Below are 20974 nucleotides of genomic sequence, written 5' to 3'. Positions count from 1 at the left end.
TAGAATTTGAAATTTGATCAAGTGAGAGTACAAATTCTTAGTAGAGAGAGACTACCTTCTCTTAATGAAGTATTTGCTATTGTTAGAAGTGAAGTAAACCAACAGATAGCCATGCTTAGTGAACCTAATTCAGAAGGATCATGTATGGTTTTCAATAAAGGAGAGGGAATAAGGCTTAGAATAGGGAAATTGGAAGTGCAAACAAAGAACTCAAATCTTGAAGGGCTTTGATGCATTTATTGTAAGAAACCCAAGCACACTTAGGATACATGCTTTAAACTTCATGGGAAAGAGGTTGTTCTAAGCAAGATTGGAGGCTTTAAAACTATGACTTCAGAGAACCAGGCCTATCTGTAATACCCTTAATAAGTTATGATAAAATTGTCAATTAAGAGAATATTGGTATATGGAAATTTCCATAATTGCCCTTGAATCAAGAGAAGGCACATAATATATAGGATGGCTTAGGAGGGGCAAAACGATAATTTGGAGTCCCATACCATGAAAGGTAAAAATAGAGAAAATATTTATATTGGAGAATTGATTTTGGGAGAATTTAATTCTTGTTTAAATGCATGGATAATTAGAAATTAAAATGGAAGCCAAGTAGGTTAGATTGGTGATACTTGGCAAAGTCTTATGGAAAGGGATTTAATTAAATTTGGGAATAATAAATTAGTTTGATTAAGTGTAAGTAGGACACTTGGCATGCTCTTGTGAAGAAAGAGTGAGATTTAAAGAAATTCAAAAAGAAAAGGAAATTAGTCTCTCAAGCATTAAATGAGAGTCATTATGGTGAGAATTAAAGAAATTCCTTATTAAATGGAAATTAGTCATGCACTTATGTGGGAAAATGGTGGATTAAAATAAATGCCGAATTAAAGGGAATTATGTCTTTCAAGAGCAATTTAAATTAAATCAAAAAGAAAAAGATATTAGTCTCCATTAAATGCTTGAAAATTTATGGGATTTTAATTAAATGAAAAATAGAGAAAATGGTCAATCTTGAAATTAGTCTATATTTATTAATTTTGAAAATTGGAGAATTATGCGAATTGGAGAATTGATCCAATGGTTGAGGATTTAGCTTGGAAAGGATCAAGATCTAAAGGTTACAATTGAGTCTTGAAAGTGACATGGATTGCCAAATTTGCAAATTAAATAAATATCTAATAAGCCTAATAAAAGAATGGATGATGGAGATTTAGTCTCTAGTTTATCATCAAGGGTGGAGATTGAAAGAGACTTGATGGCAAGGATTGTGTTTCTTTAGAGAGTAGAGGTTAGTTCTTTCTAAATCAAAGGCTAGGATTAAGTTATCAAAAGCACAAGGATTATGCTAGTTTCAAGGTTAGGGATTTATTCTTCAAAAGATTGATCAAGGGCTAGAAATTAGTCTTGAACTTGTGAGGTGTCAAGACTTAATATATAAAGGAAGAGAAATCTCTAAGAGGAGGTTTTGCTTGGTGGAAGAAATTAGAGATCAAGGAGAGTTCTCTTGTGAGCTTCCAAATGAGAGAAAGGTAAGCCTTGATTTAAATCTCTTCTAGAAAGAAAGAAAGAAAGTCTTCATTCTCCTTTCATTTCTCTAGTCTTCAAGATCTTTAATGCTTTAAGAATATTTTTCTTAAGGTGGTTGAAAGCCAAAGAGAGAGTCTTGGCAAGTGGGGGCTTGAAGCTTCAAGGAAAAAGAGGTAAGGGATGACCCCAAGTGGTGGGGTTTGCTTGCATTTGTAATTGTTTTGTATGAGTTGCATGTAATGGTTATATTTGCATGTTTTGTGTTCTAGTGGACCTATGGCCATATGGAGGACTAGTGATGAGGGAGGGGTTGATTGGTGCCTTAACCTATGTGGTTATGAGGGCATAGAGGACTACCCATTATATGCATTGCATTTGCATTACATGTTTATTCTCATGTTACATTTACTTTTGCATAGCACCCTTACTGAGCATTGGCTCATAAAGTCCTTTGACCTCTATGTAGGTGGAGAATCTTCTAAAGGAAAGAGAGTTTTGGAAGGTTGAAGGAGACGGAGAAGGAAGAATGTATGTGTTGGTGTATGGTTTTGTGTATAGATGTATTAATTAACTTTTATGTATGTATGCTTAATGTGGATGAATAATGGCAAACTTGGATGTTTTGGAAGGCATTTGATATATCTAAGTATTCTGGAAAGTTTGAGTTTAAAAGGAATATATATATATATATTTTGGTGGCAGGTCGAGCTGGAGAGGCCGAGAGCGCAGAGGGCGCGGCCGCGGGTAGCGAGCGCGCGCACGCAGGGCAAGCAGCCAGCGCGCAACTGGGGGCTGCCGCATGCCCCTGCTACTACTATTGAATTTTTTTTATTATTATTTTATTTCTTTTTTTTCTGTTTATTTAATTGTATATGCTATTTGGGATTTTATGAAATAAAAGCATGTTTAAATAAATAAATAAATGAGTATTTAAGCTTCCAAATTAATTATTAAATTAATATAAATTTTGAGGCAATTGTGGGAAAATTCTTATATTTTGGAAAATAAATAATGGAGTATTTTCCTTAAATTTTGAAAAATGGATAAGGATGCTTGATGTTTGTATTTCAAAAATTTATTTCCTAAGGGTCGAAAATTTGAGGTATTTTGAAATAATTAAAAAGAAAAATCAATGGAGATTTGATAAGGAAAATTTTATTAAATTTTTTCAAAGAAATATTAATCCAAATATTTTCTAAAGGGATTTGGAAGTGAGAAAATGGGTTAACAGTTGGGGCAAGGAAAAATTATTTTCTTATAATTAAGGCCTTATACCATAATTTATATGAAACAAGTGAGTTAGCTTATTTGTCAAATTCTGGAAAGTCATCCTTAACTCTTCATTAAGAGCTTGAGAAGGGGTGACACTTTGCAAGGTTTCGGGTTTTATTTTCACAGGGTCGTTTCGATATTTTCCCGGATTCTTGAGTGGAGCGAAGGGAGGGCAAAGCCTAGTTCTCACCTAGGTCGTTTCTCATTGAAACGTAGCTGTCTCTTCATCTTTGCCCTAACGTGTGAATAGTAAGCTGACTATTAGTGAGTAACACCCATAGGTGGGAGCAGGGCGTTACACTATCTCTCCAATGAGGAGCAGAAGAAAGGAAGAGCTATTGATAAGACATAATCCACCTTGGGTTCTGATCTTAATTAGTTGAATGCCAAAGAAATCAACAAACTCAAATCCTTCCTAAGGACAATTTAGGATGTGGCATGCTCTTTTGCTCATTACGGTACTTGGATCTACATTCTGTATCTTTTTCTACCTCAAAAACTGATAGGAATAATATTTGGATCCTAGATTCAGGATGGGGCCCGTTAAAGGTTGCTTGTTCATCTCAGGCTACCTTAAATCTTGCCAACATTTGGCTGCATCATTATAGACTTGGCCATCCTTTTTTTACTCTTAAAGAGCATGTTTTCTACCTTATTTAGGACTTTAGATCCAAGTAATTTTCAGTGTGATGTGTGTGTAATGTCTAAACATCATCGTGTGTCCTATCCAATCAGCAATAAAGTGTCTTCTAAACCCTTTGCGTTAGTTCACTTTGATGTTTGGGGACCATCTAGATACCTAACTATTCTGAGGCTAGATGGTTCATTTCTTTTATCGATGGTTATACTCGAATGACCTAAATTTTCTTGTTAAAAGATAAAGCTGCAATTGGAACTATCCTACCCTATTTTTGTAAAATGATTTCCACTCAATTTGGCTCTCCTATATAGAAATTGCGCACTGATAACTCAAGAGATTATTTCAATCATCACTTGCATCAGTTTTTCCAACAATAAGGGATTGTCCATGAGTCTTCTTGTATAGATACTCCACAACAAAATGGAGTTGTTGAACGAAGAATGAGACATCTCCTCAATAATGCTAGAGCCCTTCTCCATCATCATCATGTTCCTAAGAATTTCTAGGGAGAAACAGTCCTTACAATAGCTTATTTGATTAATCGAGTACCATCTAAAATCTTAAACCATCAGAGCCCTTCCCAATGCTTATCTTCCTATTTTCTAGACCTGAGTTTGCATATTCCTCTTCCTCTAAAGGTGTTTGACTGTGTATCCTTTGTTCACATTCCCAAATATCACCGAGACAAGCTTGACCCTAGAGCTCTTAGGTGTGTCTTCCTAGGTTACTCTCCCTCTCAAAAGGGCTACAAATGTTATCATCATTCGACTAGGAAATTCTATGTGTCGAAAGATGTAACATTCGTTGAATCTAAACCCTTTTTTTGGCCCCTCTTAGGTTGGTCACTAGAGGGAGACCGTGGAATATGGTGACCAAAGTGGTGATGATGTGTTTCCTAACTTAGGATCAACACCAACATGCTCTAGTACTGATCAGTAGCCTGTATCTATTCCCTCTCCTTAGCCTCCTATCTACTCCTCAAGTTGCAACGAGCAAGCTGCTCAACAGCTGCCATCTCCGGTTAGGTTCAAAGGCTCTCCTTATGTATTCAAACGAAGACAGCCAATTCTAGAGCCTCAACAAGCATCAGCAGCAGACCTCAGTCCAAGTATGGAACACATACAACCTTCAATTTTAGTTCAGTTTAACCCTACTCTGATGATTTGGACCTCCCTATTGTTGTTAGAAAATAGGTTAAAAGTTGTACTCAACATCCCTTGGCTAATTTTCTGTCCTACCACCGTCTTTCCCAAAACCACAAAAGCTTCATAACATCATTGGATACCATTATTATTCCTAAGTCAGTTGATGAGGCTCTAAAGGATCAAAACTGGAAACAAGCTATGTTGGAAGAGATGAGAGCTCTAAATAAGAATTAGACTTGGGAGCTAGTATCTAAACCAAAGGGAGTTACTCCAATAGGCTGTAGGTGGATCTTTAAAGTGAAATATAATACTGGTGGAACCTTGGAAAGGTATAAAGTGAGGTTGGTGGCCAAGGGCTATGGCATAGACTATCTTGAGACCTTTGCTCTTGTGGCAAAGATGACAACCATAAGAATTCTCTTATCACTTGTAACGTATTTTGGATAGAAGCTATAGCAGTTAGATGTGAAGAATGCCTTCCTACATGGAGATTTGGAGGAGGAAGTGTTCATGGAATTACCTCCCAGATTCTAGGAAAGAGATTTAGGGAAAGTTTGCAGGCTTAAGAAGGCTTTCTATGGACTCAAGCAATCCCCACAAGTTTGGTTTGAAAGATTTTCTAAGGCCATGATATCTATGAGACACAATCAAAGCAAGGGTGATCACACCATCTTCATTAAGAACTCAAGGGAAGAGAAGGTAACTGCACTCCTGGTATATGTGGATGACATAATTGTCGCTGGAAATGATGAAGAAGAACAGAAGATTCTCAAGGAAAATTTAGCTCTGGAATTTGAGATTAAAGATCTTGGTGCACTCAAGTATTTTCTAGTAATAGAGGTAGCTTATTCTAAGGCTAGAATTTTTCTATCTCAATGTAAATATGTATTGGATTTGTTGGTTGAAATAGGGTTGATAAGAGGGAAAGGAACCAGTATACCAGTTGAACCTAATAACAAATTATGGGAAAACCCTAGCAGTCAACCAGTGGATAAAGGAAGGTACCAACAGTTCGTTAGCCGATTAATATATCTCTCTCGTACTAGGCCTGACATTGCTTTGGTTGTCAGCCTAGTAAGTCAATTCATACACAACCCAACTGAGCATATATATGCAGTAAGGAAGATTTTGAGCTATCTAAAAGCAACACCAGGCAAGGGTATCTTGTTTAAAACAAGGGCTAAGTTGGACATTAAAGGCTTCACGAATGCAGACTATGCAGGGTCTCTTATTGATATAAGATCGACGATTAGGTATTGTGTGTTCTTAGGTGGAATTCTTGTGTTTTGGAGGAGTAAGAAACAAAGTATTGTGACAAGATCTAGTGCGAAGGCATAATTTAGGGCTATGGCTCTTGGTCTATGTGAGTTACTATGACTAAGGATCATCCTAGAAGATTTGAGAATCAAGATTCAAGGTCCAATTGAGTTGTTTTGTGACAATCAATCAGCCATTAGTATTGCTCATAATCCTATTCAACATGATAGGACAAATCATATAGAAATAGACCGACACTTCATAAGGGAGAAGTTGGATACAGGTTTAATTCACATTCCCTATGTTCCATTCGAGGAACAAGTGGCTGATGTGTTAAAAAATGGGTTAACAATTAAGAGATTTGAAGACCAAATATGCAAGCTGGGAATGATAGACATTCATTCACCAGCTTGCGGGGGGAGTGTTGGTTCCCACAGGATCATCAAAGAAGAGAGACTACACTAGTCAAATGAAACTATTTTAGAAGTTTTCAAATTTGGAATAGGATACTTTCCTAATCTAGACTTAGGAAACTTTCCTAAGAATGTATATATGTATCTTTCCTTTCTTAGGTCTCATAGTTTTCCTATGTTGTATCCTTTCTCCTCTATAAGAGGACACATCCGTGTACAAATGAAACATAGCAAGAATTATCCAGTTTTCTACACTCCTTTGATAAATCGACATTAGATAGCATACATACATCGCATCCTCTGTAATAATATTTACTTGATTTGCGATTTTATTCTTTAGAGGTGTACTTACATGTGATGTCATGTAGAATCTATTACATTCAAGCCCACAAAATTGCAATTAATTATTTGCTATTAAGTGTTTTGTACATCTTTTTGTTTATTTCTCAACCATGGCTTAGTTGAAAGTCACATTATTCCTTGTTTTGTGATGTAAGACTAAACCTTTCTCGTGTAGTCATCAATGAATGTTAGAATATATCTAGCATCGTCTTTCAAAGGAAGTTGAGTGGCACCCAAAAAGCATAATTAGTATTTCAAAATACCTTTAAGGGGTGATTTGAAAACTAACTTCGTTTTGCTTGTTAAATATACAATACTGAGGGGCGCTAGGTTAGAAATCTGGAAATCTTTCCTTATTGTTAGAGTTTCCTTCTTGTTAGAATTTCCTTTTATTAAGCAGTTATTTACAACAGTTTTGATATTTATTGCAATTATTTGGTTATGTTGTTAACAAATTCTGTGAACAATTCTAACTATAAAATAAAATTTCAACTGTTACTTTCTGCTATCTCCTAATTTCTCGGGTCACAACATTTCCCTTCCCTTCAAAATTTTCTTGTCTTCAAGAAAATGAAAGATACTAAGCAACCCAAGGAAATTGAGCTAGGAGATTTGGCAGAAATTCTCATGTATTGTTATCTAGGTGCAAATTAGTCCATAGAACAAGTACTTGAATAATGAAAACTTGGTTCCTATAGATGCTTCTTAAATATGGCCTCTTTTGTCAATTCTTATAGTTTTGTCTTCTTTGTTGCCTGCTTAATTATTGTAGGTCGTAGCATCTTTATTGTTGGTCTAAGTTCTTCACTAAGGCCACTTACAAACAAAAAACGAAATATATTAAGGGGTTGGTAATGATCATTAGTGATTTAAGTTCTTCAAATTTTTGATAATCCAAAACTATTCCAACCTGCCTCAACTTATTGAATTTTTCTATAACATTAGTCATTTTCTTATTCCCATTTTTCTTGTAAATTTTTTCCACAAAGTCTTGCTAAACACATTTTTCTCTAAGCCTCACCCAACCTTGAAACCATGCATTAGCTGCATCGTTTCAAGTAGGCTAAAGCCAGGTTAACCTTTTCAGACTCTCCCATGTTGTAGAACTGGAAAAATTTTTGACATTTCCTTACCCCCGTCTAGGGTTCTTGCCGTCAAACATAGGAATCTCCAATTTTGGCATAAGGACAACACTATGGGTATAGAAATTATTCATTGAATTGTTTTCCGTTCTTCTATCATTCATCATATCGATCATAAACTAGGTTGCACGAAAACGGAAAACGAATACGATACAAAATGAAAATGGAGAAATGTCATTTTTCAAAAAAAGTAAGAAACAAAAATACGAGGGAAATGCATAAATAAAAAAAATATAGGGACCTTTTTTGTAAATACAATTTTTAATATAAAAATTATAAAAAATAGTTATTCAATATAAAAATAAACATAAATTCCATAATGTATTCAAACAAATTTTGGAAACAAATTCTAGAAAATTTCAGAATTTTGAGTTAGAGATGGAAAATTTTTTATTTTTATTCATGGTTGGAAATGTTTTTTCAAATCGAAAACACTTTTTTGATATTTTCCTAATATTACGAAACGACTAAGAAAAGTTTCTGAAATTGCAAAAGTGGCCCAGAAACATTTCTTGGTCTTTGGGAAACAAAACGTTTCGGAAACATTGAAATAGTGCCCCCAAGAAATTTTTGTGCGTCATAGGCTATCAACTTCATGTCATGCATATTTTCAACTTCTATTACCGGAGTTCTAGCATGTCTATGATTTAAGCCATTACCTTCCAAGATTGTATCCCCATTCTCCTTGGGTAGAAAATCCTTCGATAGGCTTAATTGTGGAATCTTAGAAAACATTTGCAAGAATCCGTCTAGCCTCTTGGCCAAACCTTTCATCAGAGCATTCAGTTTATTTTCCAGTAACTGGATACTTTCTTTATTCTTGCTTGGCCCAGACTTCAATGCTTCCATTTGAGTCTACAAATTGGTCACCAGGGAGATAACATGGTTTGCTTATGCCTCCAATTGTTTCATTTGAGTACTATCCGCCATAGCTCTAAAACTTGTAAATATAGGTTGTCATGAATAGAAATCAAAGAACTGACTGCTCTGTTACTAATTGTGAAGCCCCTAGGTTTCAAATCTAACATTTCTAGTCGACAATCTATCACAGATCGAGACCTTACCTCGGGTTTCAATGGAATTTGGAAGAAATCGAGGGAGAAAGAATAGAAAGTGAGAGAGAAATTAGAAGAACAAAAGAGAATTTTAAAAGAACACACACAGGCACAAAATTAATTTTGTTATCATTCCACAATGTCTCTATCCTCTAAGATTTAGCCTATTTGTAGGCTTATTTACCTTTTAGTTACAATAGCAACTGAAAGGTACAACAATTACAATACAACAAGGTACAACTAACAACAATACACATAATATACTATTACTAATATATCCTTGGGATCGAGATAATTCCCCCCTGCTTGAGAGATTTCTTATCCCTAAGAAATTACAACAACTAGCTACTGTTTCTTCATCCAATCCTTGCTTGCTCTTCTTCCTTTTTTTCTTCATCTAGTCCTTCCATATATAATAATTATATTATGCACTGGTGTTCTAAATTTTTCTCCATATCTGTAGCACAATTCTAACCGTCTCTTTTGCTCCATAATAGGAGATTTGATTGAATTAGGGTTAGTATAAACCCTAGGATTCAGATTTCTTTGATTCAATTATGATGTTGCAATCCAATAATTACCTTCGAAATTGTTGATTGATTAAAGGATGAATTTCCATTAGGATCTTGTGCTTTCTGAAAATTGTTTCTAATGCAAGGTCCTGTAATCTTGCCTTCTTGGTAGCCTTCTTAACAATTGCAGGCTACATCATCTTGACAATTGGCCTCAATTCATCCTTTAGGCCACTAATAAAACTAGAAATGAAGTAATGCTCCATTAAAGCAGGTTGTGAATTCAGCATTAAGGATCTCAATTTTTAAAACTGAATCTGATACTCCATCACAAATCCTTCCTACTTTAGTTTATTAAATTCCTCATTCACATCAGTCATAGACTTCTTGCCAAGCCGGTCACATAAATCTTCCACCTATTTAGTCCAATTGGCCTCAATTCTCCTCATTTTAATCCAACCTTGATACCACAAGTCAGTCGTATCATTGAGATATGTTACTGCAAGGTTGATTTTCTGGCATTCTCCTATATTATAGTACTGAAAAAATCTCTCACACCTTCGGATCTACAATCTCAGTTTTACTGCTTCAAAAATTGGTATCTCCAACCTTGGCATTAGAGTATAATGGGAGGCTTGAGAAGAATCTCTTACTTGAATTATTGATTCCAAGATTGGTAATTCCTCAGCTTCTTGCAATCTAGAAGCATGAGGAAGAATTCCAACACGAGATATGATTGGATTGGCAATGGATCTAGGTGGAAAATCCATTGGTAAACTAAATTGAGGCAATTTTGAAATCATATTAAAAAGTCCTTCCAATTTTTTGCCAAAATTATCAAGATCTTTATGCGCATTCTCTCTTGTAGTGTTTTCCTCTCTATAGTGATTCACCTCTCCTCAAGTCTATCATAATCCTAAGTCCATTACATCCAATCTCGCCTCTAGCTACCTCATGCAAGTACCTTTTGTCATCTATTTTGCTTGCCTTTAGAATTTAGCCCTGAATCAATTGATGAGAATCGCGAGAATTGCTTGGATCAATCAATTGAGAATCATTAGCTCTACTTCACCTTCAAAATCTAGACCTTGATCAACTTATTAAGAATCACCAAAATCTAGAGAATCGATCTGCTTTAAAATAGACTCTTGTGAATCAATCGGCTTTAAACTAGCCTCTTGATACCGCCTACTAGAATCACATAGATAACAATGCAGCAATTGAGGATTGGTTTCTCTGGATCAACTGCTAAGGATCACCTAGATCAATAAGTTGAGAATCGTCTGCTTCTGATACCAAATGTTAGGGACCGAGACCTTGCCTAGGGTTTTAGTAGAATTTGGAAGAAATCGAGGGGGAGAGAATAGAAAGGGTGAGAGATAAGAAAAACAGGGGAGGATTTAGAAAGAATTGAGTGAGAAAGAATTGAGAGGGAAATAATTTTATTATCATTCAACAATGTCTCTATACTTCTAAGATTTAGTATATTTATAGGCTTGTCTAGCTTTCAATTATAATAACAACTAAAATGTACAACTACAATACAACACGGTACAACTAACTACAATACATGTAATATACTATTATTACTATATCCTTGGGGTTGTGACAATCGAGAAATAAGAAAGAAAGGAAGAAAGAGAGAATTTAGGGAGAAAATAAAGAAAAGAATAGAGGGAAACATAGAATAGATAGAGAAAAAATTATAGAACTTCAACTAATTTCTTGATAATCCCAGATCTAAGTGGCATAGCTTTATATATGGTTTATCCACAACAGTTATTTACAACAGTTATTTGGTTATATTGTTAACAGATTATGCTAATAGTTGTACCTTTAAAATAAAACTCCAATTGTTGCTTTCTACTATCTCTTAATTCCTGGGGTCACAATATTTTAAAACATAAAAGATTAGAAAATAAATAACAAATAAATAAATAAGGAAAAATACTAATGGTGGCAGCATCGAAAAGCCTTGCGATCTATCCCGAAGGATCAAAAAGGAAGAGTGAGTAAGAGAGAGGTCTCTGTAAACAATCGATCACCATGGGAGCTTCTTCTCTAATAAAACCTCATGATTTTCATGGTAGTCCAGTAACTTTCAGAGCAATTGATCGATCAAAACAACTTATACACACATCAAATTTGAATCTATTTACAAGATGAAGAAAAAGAAGTACGATGCAATAGTGACAATGATTTCACGACGGTGAGTTTGCAACATCAGGATGGTGGCTTCCTAGCATCACAATGGTGGCTTCTTAGCATCATGATTGGGTCTCTCTTTCTCTCTATCTCTGTCTGTCTTTATGTGTTTGTGTGTGAAGTATGAAGCCTAGGGACTAAAAGTGAAACAAATCTAATAGGCCACGACAGATCTTATCTAGTTAAATTGTGGGCCTAATAGATTTGGATAATTTGGATTTGGGTCGAGCTAAATTTGGCCTAAATTTAGCTCACTAACAAGCCTATCCATCTACACTAACCATAATTATATACACTCGACAACATCCAACAGTAGACTTACCTGAAAAGAGAGATACCAACTCTCATTGGAATGTATGGTAGGCATTTCTTCAAACATAGCAACTCATACCCCATTGGACACCATGTAAGATTTAAAAATCGTAGACAAGTACATGAGTGCTCTATCACTTCGAAGAACACAAATTGTCACATCAAATTGAGTGTGAATTTCAGCATAAAATGTTGTAAGAAGGAAATTAATTTTGAATGATTTTTTATTAGATATATCCAGGTAGTATGTGAAAATCATCAATAAATGTGACAAAATAACGAAACCTTTGTTTTGAAGGAACGGGACTAGGACCCCACACATTGAAATAACCAACCAAAAAAAGAGAATTAGAATGCTTATAAACTCTACTTGGGAATGAACTATGTTTATGTTTCCCAAGTTGACATGACTCACACTTTGAGGTAGGAAGATTAGACAATGATAGGTGTACCTGTGTAGGTGAAGTAGTAGTAGTACAAGCGACAGATGGAATAAATGAAGAGATATAGTATAATCCCCAAAATTTATGACCCGTGTTAATTGTCTGTATAGTCCTTCGACCCTAAACAAAGATATAATCAATCAAAAAAGTTATGGCACAATTAAGTTCACAAGTGAGTTGACTGATAGAAAGTAAACTAAAAGACATTGCAGTAAATGCAAAATAGATGACAATGGCAAAGTAGAAAGGGGTTGATACCCTCAACTAATGCTTAAGAGTCATCTACAAGTGTAACAAAAGGGAAATGACCTTGAATTTTGGATATCAGATAATATTTTTTGTTGGAAATTTCATAGTTTACTCAAAGAAGAACTCAAGTAATAGCTGGATTTATCTCCTAATCTTATGGAGATAAAAGGGTAAAGTGATGAGGCGATTTGCAGATTGGAAAACTCCAACAAATAAGGTTAGCAGTTAATTCAAGATATCTCAGCAGTTTTTTAAATTCTTCTTGTTGCATTTTATCTTCTAAACATATTCAAATATGTTTCTAGAATATAGGAGATAATCTAGGTGTTGTGTATAAATATCCCATACTACTAGAAAATATATCAAGCAAGAATCTACAATTCTTTCAGCTTATTACATCTTTTTCTACATGGTATAAGAGCCTACTTTCTTGGAACTCTAATTTTTTCTCGCCACCATCCTTAGGAGTTTTTTTTTGTGTTGTTTCAACCTTCATTGTTGTTCAACCGCTACCCTCTCAATCCTTTTCCCTTTTTTTCAATCTTCATTACTACATCTATCATGTCTACAGTTTCTGATGCAGTCACTCCAAATCTATTTAACCTGCCATAATATAAGAGATAACCTAGGTGTTGTGTATAAATACACCATACTACTCGAAAATATATCAAGCAAGAATCTACAATTTTTTTAGCTTGTTACATCTTTTTCTACATGGTATCAGAGCCTCCTTTCTTGGAACCCTAATTTTGTCCCATCGCCATTCTTAGGAATGTTTTTGGTGTGTTGTTTCAACCTTCATCGTTGTTTAACTGCTACCCTCAATCCTCTTCCCTTTTTTTCAGTCTTCATTACTACATCTACCATGTTTACAATTTCTGATGCAGTCACTCCAAATCTATCTGGCCTTCCATTAGGGGATCAACCCACTTATTTCTCGAGTAATCTTCAGCCTATTGAAAATACACTTGGTTCTCATAGTGATCTTGTCTACAATGGTCTCAAGTGGTCTCTACCTATCTAAAGGGGCATGGAAAACTGTCTCATCTAACTAGCAAGGGCCCTAGCTCTACCGATCCAAGGTTTAGGGCATGGGATGAAGAAGATGCCATGATTATGTCATGGCTTTGGAGCTTCATGTTACTAGAAATAAGTAGAAACTGCATGTTTTTATCTTCTACTCGTGACATTTGAGACACTCTTTGCAAAAGTTATTCCATGAAGCAGGATGTAGTAGTTATCTACAAGCTTCAGACCAAGACTGCTACTATGAAGCAAGGAGGGATAACAATGATTGATTATTACAACACACTTACTAGTATTTAGTTTGAGATTGATCATTACCAGAATGTGACATTGATCTGCTCTAAAGATACTCAAACACACACTGCATTTGTGGAGAAAGATCGAGTGTTTGATTTTCTTGTTGGTCTTAACCTAGAGTATGACCAAGTAAGAATGCAGATTGTGGAAAAGGATCCTATGCCTCCAATTGTAGAAGTATTCTCTATTGTTCAAGGAGAAGAAACACAATGCTCTGTCATGCTTGATCCACTAACATTACTAACATTAGTTGGATCTGCTATGGCAATAAACAAGACCACTCCAGCTACAACTAAAATAGGACCTAAGTCCATCAAAGATAGTTTATGGTGTAGCTACTACAAGAAACCAAGACATACAAAAGAAAATTGTTTTAAACTTCATGGAAAAAAAATAAGTTCTCGGCAAATTGGGAGGTTTTAAAGGAGTTCCCAATGGTAGGGCTAATCTAACTAATCAAGATAACTCTCAGCCAGAGCAAACTTCCTCATTGGATATTGATATCAAAGAAGAGATTGAACAACTGAAAGGTCTCCTTGATACACTCTCCAACTCCTCTAGTTCTTGTTCATTTTCCCAAAATAGTAAGTGTCTTATTTCTTCCTCTTTTAATGTTTCTGGAACACCGTCACCTAATTGTTGGTACTTGATTTTGGTGCTACTGACCATATGATCCATAATTCTACTTCATTTATTTCCTATAAACCAAGTCCAGGGTATTATAAAATCATTGTTGCCAATGGATCCCCTCTTACTGTTGCTGGTGAATGACATATTACCTTTAACACCTTCTCTAAATTTAACTAATGTCCTTTATGTACCAAAACTTACTACTAATCTCATCTCTATTTCTAAACTAACCAAGGACTTTGACTGCATTATTACTTTTTCTAACGACCATTGTGTATTTTTGAAGTAGATATCGGGGAAAAAGATTAGAGTTGCTAAAGCCCAAAATGGGTTGTATCTGCGAAAGTGGCATGCCTTCTCTCCATTTCTTGGGGACAATAAATTTTTTTTTTTTTTTAAGGGGGGGGGGGGGGGGTGAGGGGGAGGGGAATTGTCAAGAACTTAATACTTGTATGAGGGCTATTTTGTACTTTTGATTTGGTACTTGTAGCAGTTGTACTGATGATAGCAAGCTACTATGGGTTTTACATTAGCAAATGGCAGCCTCATTAGTGCCAATTCATTAACTACCACCTATGTTGGATTAGTATAAATTAATCCAATTAAATGAATAAAGGATTGAAGTACATTTTTGGAAAAGTATTCTATCTCTCTTTCTTGATTCTCTCTCTCTCTCTCTCACATGCTTATCTCTCTCTCTCTCTCGCCAATTCTCTCCAATTTCTCCCTAAGTTTTGCCTTAAATTCTCTCAATTAGCAGAGAATTTCCATGTCAGATCTGAGGACTTGACAAGAAACTTCATCATAAAAGCTTAAAGGATGACAAAGGACCATTTTCTTCTTGGACATATGTTCATGATTGTTTGCTTCTTCACCATGGTTGTCAAAGGTGCAAGGCGCATGGAGGCATAGTTTGGAGTCGAGGCTTATTATAGATGTGAGGCACACACCTATTTAAAATGTTTATATACCATTGTTTTTTATTAAAACTTTGACATTATCCTCATTTCTCAATCCTCATCATGATATTAAAGGTCAAAGTCTTGTTCCTCATCTTTTTCATGCAAGATTTCATTTTCTTTTTTTGTCATTTTCCTCCAAATTAGTATTTTTCTCATCCATGAACCCCATTCAAGTAGTGTAAGGAAAATATCCTCTTATCACCTAATGGGGGGCAATGTGTTGCACACGACATCCAATGCAAATGTGGTTGTTTTGCTTCCAACAGTTTTGATAGTATAAATAAAATATTGAAACTTATATGACTACATTGTAGACTAATTTTAAACTTTTTTCATATACAATAAAAAACAAATTTAAATATGAACATGAAGTGAGTAATTTAAATCAATACCCACTAGAATGAGAGATAGTAAGCTAGAGATAGAGTGAGAGAGGAATAGGATCTAACGTTGCACACACTAGACAAATAAAAAATCCACCAGTGTGCATCTGCAATCAACAAGATTATCAACTAAATTCAAATAATTGCCAGAGTAACCGCATGCCCCCCACATGTAACGGGATCTCTAACTTGTGAACCTCACTCATTGAAGTCTCCAAGCACGTGATGACTTGGTGGCCTGCAAGTACCCTCCCCTAGCTTAGTCACCTTCTTTAGATCTACAAGGATAAGACTTCATGTTGAGTAAGTAGGGGAGAAGATGATGAAAAAGAAAAATATAAGAAAGTTAAAGAAGAAAAACAAAAGAAATCTTAACTGAAGGCTAGTTAAAACCAACTAGAGAAGAAGGCTTTGACTCTATTGTTGAAGGGTGCCGAACATATAGTTGTGCCCTAGAAGGTTTTTTCTGTTGCATTATAAATTTTCTTGTTTTAAGTTGGTTTTCTTTAACGACTTAAACTAGAATAAATGAGGAATATAAAATGTATTTTTGATATCTCCAAAACGCATGAGGCATGTATGTGCCTTAGTGCTTTAGCAAAGGCCTTAGGATAGCGCCTTGCTTCCCATTAGTTGATGCAAACCAAATCACGCATTTGTGTCAATGACGCTTGATTTGACAACTCTCAAACTTTTAACCAATTTACTTCATGTACTTCCTTTTCACACTTACCAACCACTCCATTTGAAAGACTAAAGCACCAAAGTGTTATAATTTGAAGAGTGTCTAATGGTAGCAAGTAATCACCAAATTCTTGTGATTGTTCAAATGGGAGCTTGGGAATGTAGTAGAGCTTGAAACTCACTATAAACACATTCTTATGGTTGCATAACATGTATATACATAAAGATTAATGCAAAGAGAGTTACATTCCAAATTTTGCATGTCATTCAAGGGGTTGACAACTAGTGTGCCTACTAGTCGTCATTTACTGTAAATTCTAATAAAATTCAACAAATAAAGATTGACAATTTGTTGTTAGTTAACCTTAACTTACACAAGTTTGGGAGCTTATTCTGTAGTACAAGAGTTGTGTCATTCTTAGATCATAAGCATTTTGGTCCACCAATCTTATTGCAAAGAATGAGAGTTGATCTGTCATACTTACGTTGTACACATTCTCATCCAACTCAACAGAGTAGTAGTTCAAGAGTCTCATCCCTTATATACATATTCTTTGCATTCTTGCCCTCCTTGAGAGAGTGTGCAACATCTTGATCCCCTGTTAAAACCATTATCGGTGACTATTTACCTCCGTAAGGCACTTAAGAATTCAGTGGATACCCTATCCCCAAGCATTGTTCTATACAACTTGCTTTCAAGCATCCCTTCCCCAACCAACACAAGCTTTAAGCAATTTATACAAGTCCAAATACCAATAGTAAATAACAAGAATATGGAAGTAGCAATAATCACAGAAGTTGCAAATCAGAAGCACCAATATTTTAAAAGGGAAAAAAAAAAACAAGGACAGAAACCAAAAATCCATTTTAATGAAAATAAGTTTACAAAATGTTATGACAATAAGGCTAATACAAGGCCATGTGTCCTCTTCTATAAGAACTACATCAAGAAAGTTACTAGAAGTTGGTAAAACACACTTTAAAGAGGAGAAACTCCAACATTCTTGGGTCTAGAAGCACTCTTGTAGATAAAAAAAAAAAAAAATAAAGGGCAATCCTTGTGTTCTCTATTATATTAGTTAATTGTTAACGCGCCCCTTTGTTGTATTGTAGAAGCCTTTAATATCACCTTTCTTTTCAAAATTCCTCCTACTTCTGTACAAATATCTACATCTCATATGAAAAGTGCATGGCCAATGTGTGAAACCAATATTCAACTTCGTCTATAAATTGTAGATAAAAGGAGTTGACATAAAGGTCTATCAAAGTTTTTTTATGACTTTCCTCGTGTTCCACAATTTTTCATTTTGAGTAATTATTACACCAATCATTGGCCAAATAAAACGTTGCTTTGTATCATAAGGAGCACAGACATTTATATGTAAGGAGGTCATAAACAAATATCTTACCCCAACAATTTTCAGAAAAAATTATGACATCTATTGACAATAATGCCTCAATGGGTAAATATATATTGTGAAATTAAATATGAAGTAAATACGTTTGGCATAGAGAAAAGTTTTCTTCTACATTTATAAATTTGGAGAAGAGAGAAGAAATTTTAGTATTCATTCTACAATCTATTGGTAACAAACTGAACTTTAGCTTTGATAGTTTCTGAAATTAAAAAAGTCTAGAAATAAGAGTTTAATATGCAAGCAGAATATTCACCAAATATTGATGTTTGACATATTATGGCACTTTTCTGAAACCATACGCTCTTTTTAGCACACAATAATGATGGTGGCCAGGTCCACTAGTACAATCTGCTTCCAGACAAGCTACTAGGAATAATAAAAAAATGTGTGACCTCAGTTAACCGCATAACAAAGGACTTAGACTTGCCACACACCTTAAATGGGAAGCTATTAGCCAAAAGCATTGTCATTGGTATGATTGTTTGCTCAATTTGTGACATCCATGCTTGTTGGAAGTGAAAAGGCTTTTTGGAAAGCGATTAGTAATCTTGTTTCCAAAATGTAGGAAGTCCTTGTATTTGAAGCATGAGGTTGTGCTTCATAATTTGATATGGAGATGCTTATTATTTTTGGAATTTCTAGATGTGAATTGAAGCGGATTCCATAATAAGAGTTCAACATCCTTAGTGCGGAGATGCACCAACTGGTACCTTTTTCCTGGACCTCATTGAAGTGACTTTGAGTGACAACTAAGAATCAATCATAGTAATAGTCCAAAATTGATGAATATAACCAGAACAACCGTTAACAAAGAGCAGAAATAATAATACACTGATATTTGTCTCTCAACCAATTGGTAATATTATTTCTTCACTAGAAAAAGATACAGAGAAATAAAGTGGCAAAGGTAGTTCTTAATGCATGGATCCATTTTTTGTAGTTATGCCATATACTTGGTTCAGAGTTCATGATCTTTTTTGTGGTTTTCTTCAAAGCTTATATGCCCTATGGCTGTGGCAGTGTGCCAACCTAACATTCTAACATTAGCTTTCTGTATTCTGTTCATATATTCCAATCAGTATATTTCACTTTCCCAAATTCTGCTGGTTATTAAAATCTTCCCATGTTATTCAATGAATTCCCAGGTCTATCTTACCTGTTAAAGTTCTGCACTGCATAAGCAATCTGTTTAATGTTATTCATTTATTTTTTATTTCTATACACATTGCGTGGGAATATGCACAACGTTGCTTTGTGCACAATCATTTAATTGTTTGACATTGTTTCATTTATAATCTTGTATATGTAATCATGCATATGTTGCTATTGGGCTGTCGATTTTCATCCTGAAGATGGAGCTGAATAGTCTTTAATATTTCAGTTCGGCAAAGATACTCCAGCGTTATCAGAGCCACTCCAAGGCAGAAGGAAAGAGTGAAGCAGAGGTAATTTATTTATTGAGCACGGAAAGAGGTTCAACATCTACTACTACAATTTGACTCGTCAAAAAGAATTTTTCCATGTTGTTTCAGTTTTTATTCAAATCCATTGGGGAAACATATTAAATTACAGAAATTTGTATATGATTATGATGCAGAACCTGAAAGCCAGAACACAGGAACAAACTCAAATCAATTCAATAATCAAAAGCTACTTTCATCATGTCTGCTTCGGCTCTTGGCCAATAAGTTCCTCTCACTCTTCTAGGCTGGTTGGTTATGAAGTCTGATTGGGTTCTCTCGGGTCTTTCCTAATGGCGCGCGCGCGCGTGTGTGTGTGGGGGGGGGGGGGGGGGGGGGGGCAGTTGTTTTTCTGGGCTTCTGTTTTTTTCTGGTTTGTTGGTGGGTGGGGCTGGTGTTTTTTTTCTAATGTTTGCTGTTCTGCTCTTTTGGCTTCATTTATAACATATCAGTCCTCACTTATTTCAAAAAAAAAAAACTAAAGAATTAATGAAAGAAACTAGCAAACAAACTAAAATAGGAAATAAACAAAAGAATTAAAATAATCAAAATACTAAATCCTAATAACTACTTTTCTGTTCTACATCAGATTGTTTGTTTTTGCTGCTCATTGATTAACTGAACATGTTTGGGCTCTATATTATCATTGACTACAGATTGAGTGACAAAAAGTACAAGTTTATGGCGGCCATTGTAACATTGTCTTCCTGTGTAGCATGGACAAAATACACCTTAGCTGAGAAACCAATCTCCAACAGTACAATTGTGCAGCAACCTGGATAAAAAATCAAAACCTATTCACACAATTTTGACCCGTATCTCATCTTTGACACAAAAGAAAAACCTGTCAGATTAGTCATTTCAGGATGATTGATGATTTTTTTAGATAAATCTGGAAGTATGCGACTCTAGTCCAGATATTCAGTAATATCTTGTACAATAGTGTGCTAGTGGTAAGTGTGGGAACTTATTCAATAGTGAATGAATTAGGCTAGGTAGTATGTTGCTATGGTCATCAACTCGCGTAAAGTTCTTTTTTTTTTTTTTTTTAACGTGGGATATCCAGAGCTTCAGCTCGACTATTCCCCATGAGCTCATGCAAAGTGCCCTGTTACATGAGTCAAGCTCAGTTCCACCACCTGGCAGGCGGAGTCCTGCAGCAGCCATAAGGGGCATGCATAAAGTTCTTACCCGTTGCTCTCTTCACCATTCTTGCTACCTTGTTTATTTTTATTTATTTATTTTTTGTTCGTTTTTTTGCTACCTTGTTTTGCAATGACAAAAGCAATTCTTCTTTGTTCTAGATTTTTAGGTCCAGATTTGCAAGTGCTCAAACAAGTTCAGAGCTCTCAGAAATAATCAGAAGGCAAGAATTCCTTATTCTTCTATTTCTATGTACTTGTAAGTTTGCCTTATAACGTTGAGTGGCTTTGATCTTACTTTGGGAAGGTACCTGGAAGAGCCATATTTGGAGCAGCTTAGTGTGACTGACCTTAGTCGACTAGAAGAGGAAATTGACGCTGCATTAGCACAAACAAAATCCAGAAAGGTCAATGTTGTCAAACTGTATCATCTCAAGATGATTGTTCAATGCATTCAAGATCTA

The 20974-nt window shown here is 35.2% G+C and overlaps 1 protein-coding gene and 1 long non-coding RNA gene across 6 annotated transcripts in view; one reads left to right on the top strand and one right to left on the bottom strand.

The window, feature by feature from the left end:
• LOC127809752 (truncated transcription factor CAULIFLOWER A-like) overlaps positions 1-20974 on the top strand; it is a 92859-nt gene that overhangs the window by 26688 nt on the left and 45197 nt on the right. Inside the window, exons 2-5 of one of the 2 annotated variants that reach the window (XM_052348784.1) lie at positions 19290-19353; positions 19506-19619; positions 20673-20734; positions 20818-20917. In XM_052348784.1, coding sequence (XP_052204744.1) covers positions 19290-19353; positions 19506-19619; positions 20673-20734; positions 20818-20917 — 340 coding nt within the window. The remainder of the gene's footprint in view (positions 1-19289; positions 19354-19505; positions 19620-20672; positions 20735-20817; positions 20918-20974) is intronic. The other variant, XM_052348785.1, reaches the window with a different exon arrangement.
• Positions 15552-20974, bottom strand: part of LOC127809753 (uncharacterized) — a 55583-nt gene continuing 50160 nt past the window's right edge. For 2 of the 4 annotated variants that reach the window (XR_008025219.1, XR_008025218.1), the window contains 3 exons: positions 20822-20888; positions 16976-20143; positions 15553-16084 (listed from right to left, as the gene is read on the bottom strand). This is a non-coding gene — a long non-coding RNA (uncharacterized LOC127809753). Of the gene's footprint in view, positions 16085-16975; positions 20144-20808; positions 20889-20974 lie in introns of all 4 variants that reach the window. The other 2 variants (XR_008025221.1, XR_008025220.1) reach the window with 2 other exon arrangements.

Source organism: Diospyros lotus, chromosome 9, assembly GCF_014633365.1.
Source record: "Diospyros lotus cultivar Yz01 chromosome 9, ASM1463336v1, whole genome shotgun sequence".
NCBI classification, from domain to species: domain Eukaryota; kingdom Viridiplantae; phylum Streptophyta; class Magnoliopsida; order Ericales; family Ebenaceae; genus Diospyros; species Diospyros lotus.
Note: the sequence above shows the minus strand (reverse complement) of the source record. Positions and strands in the feature narration are given on the sequence as shown.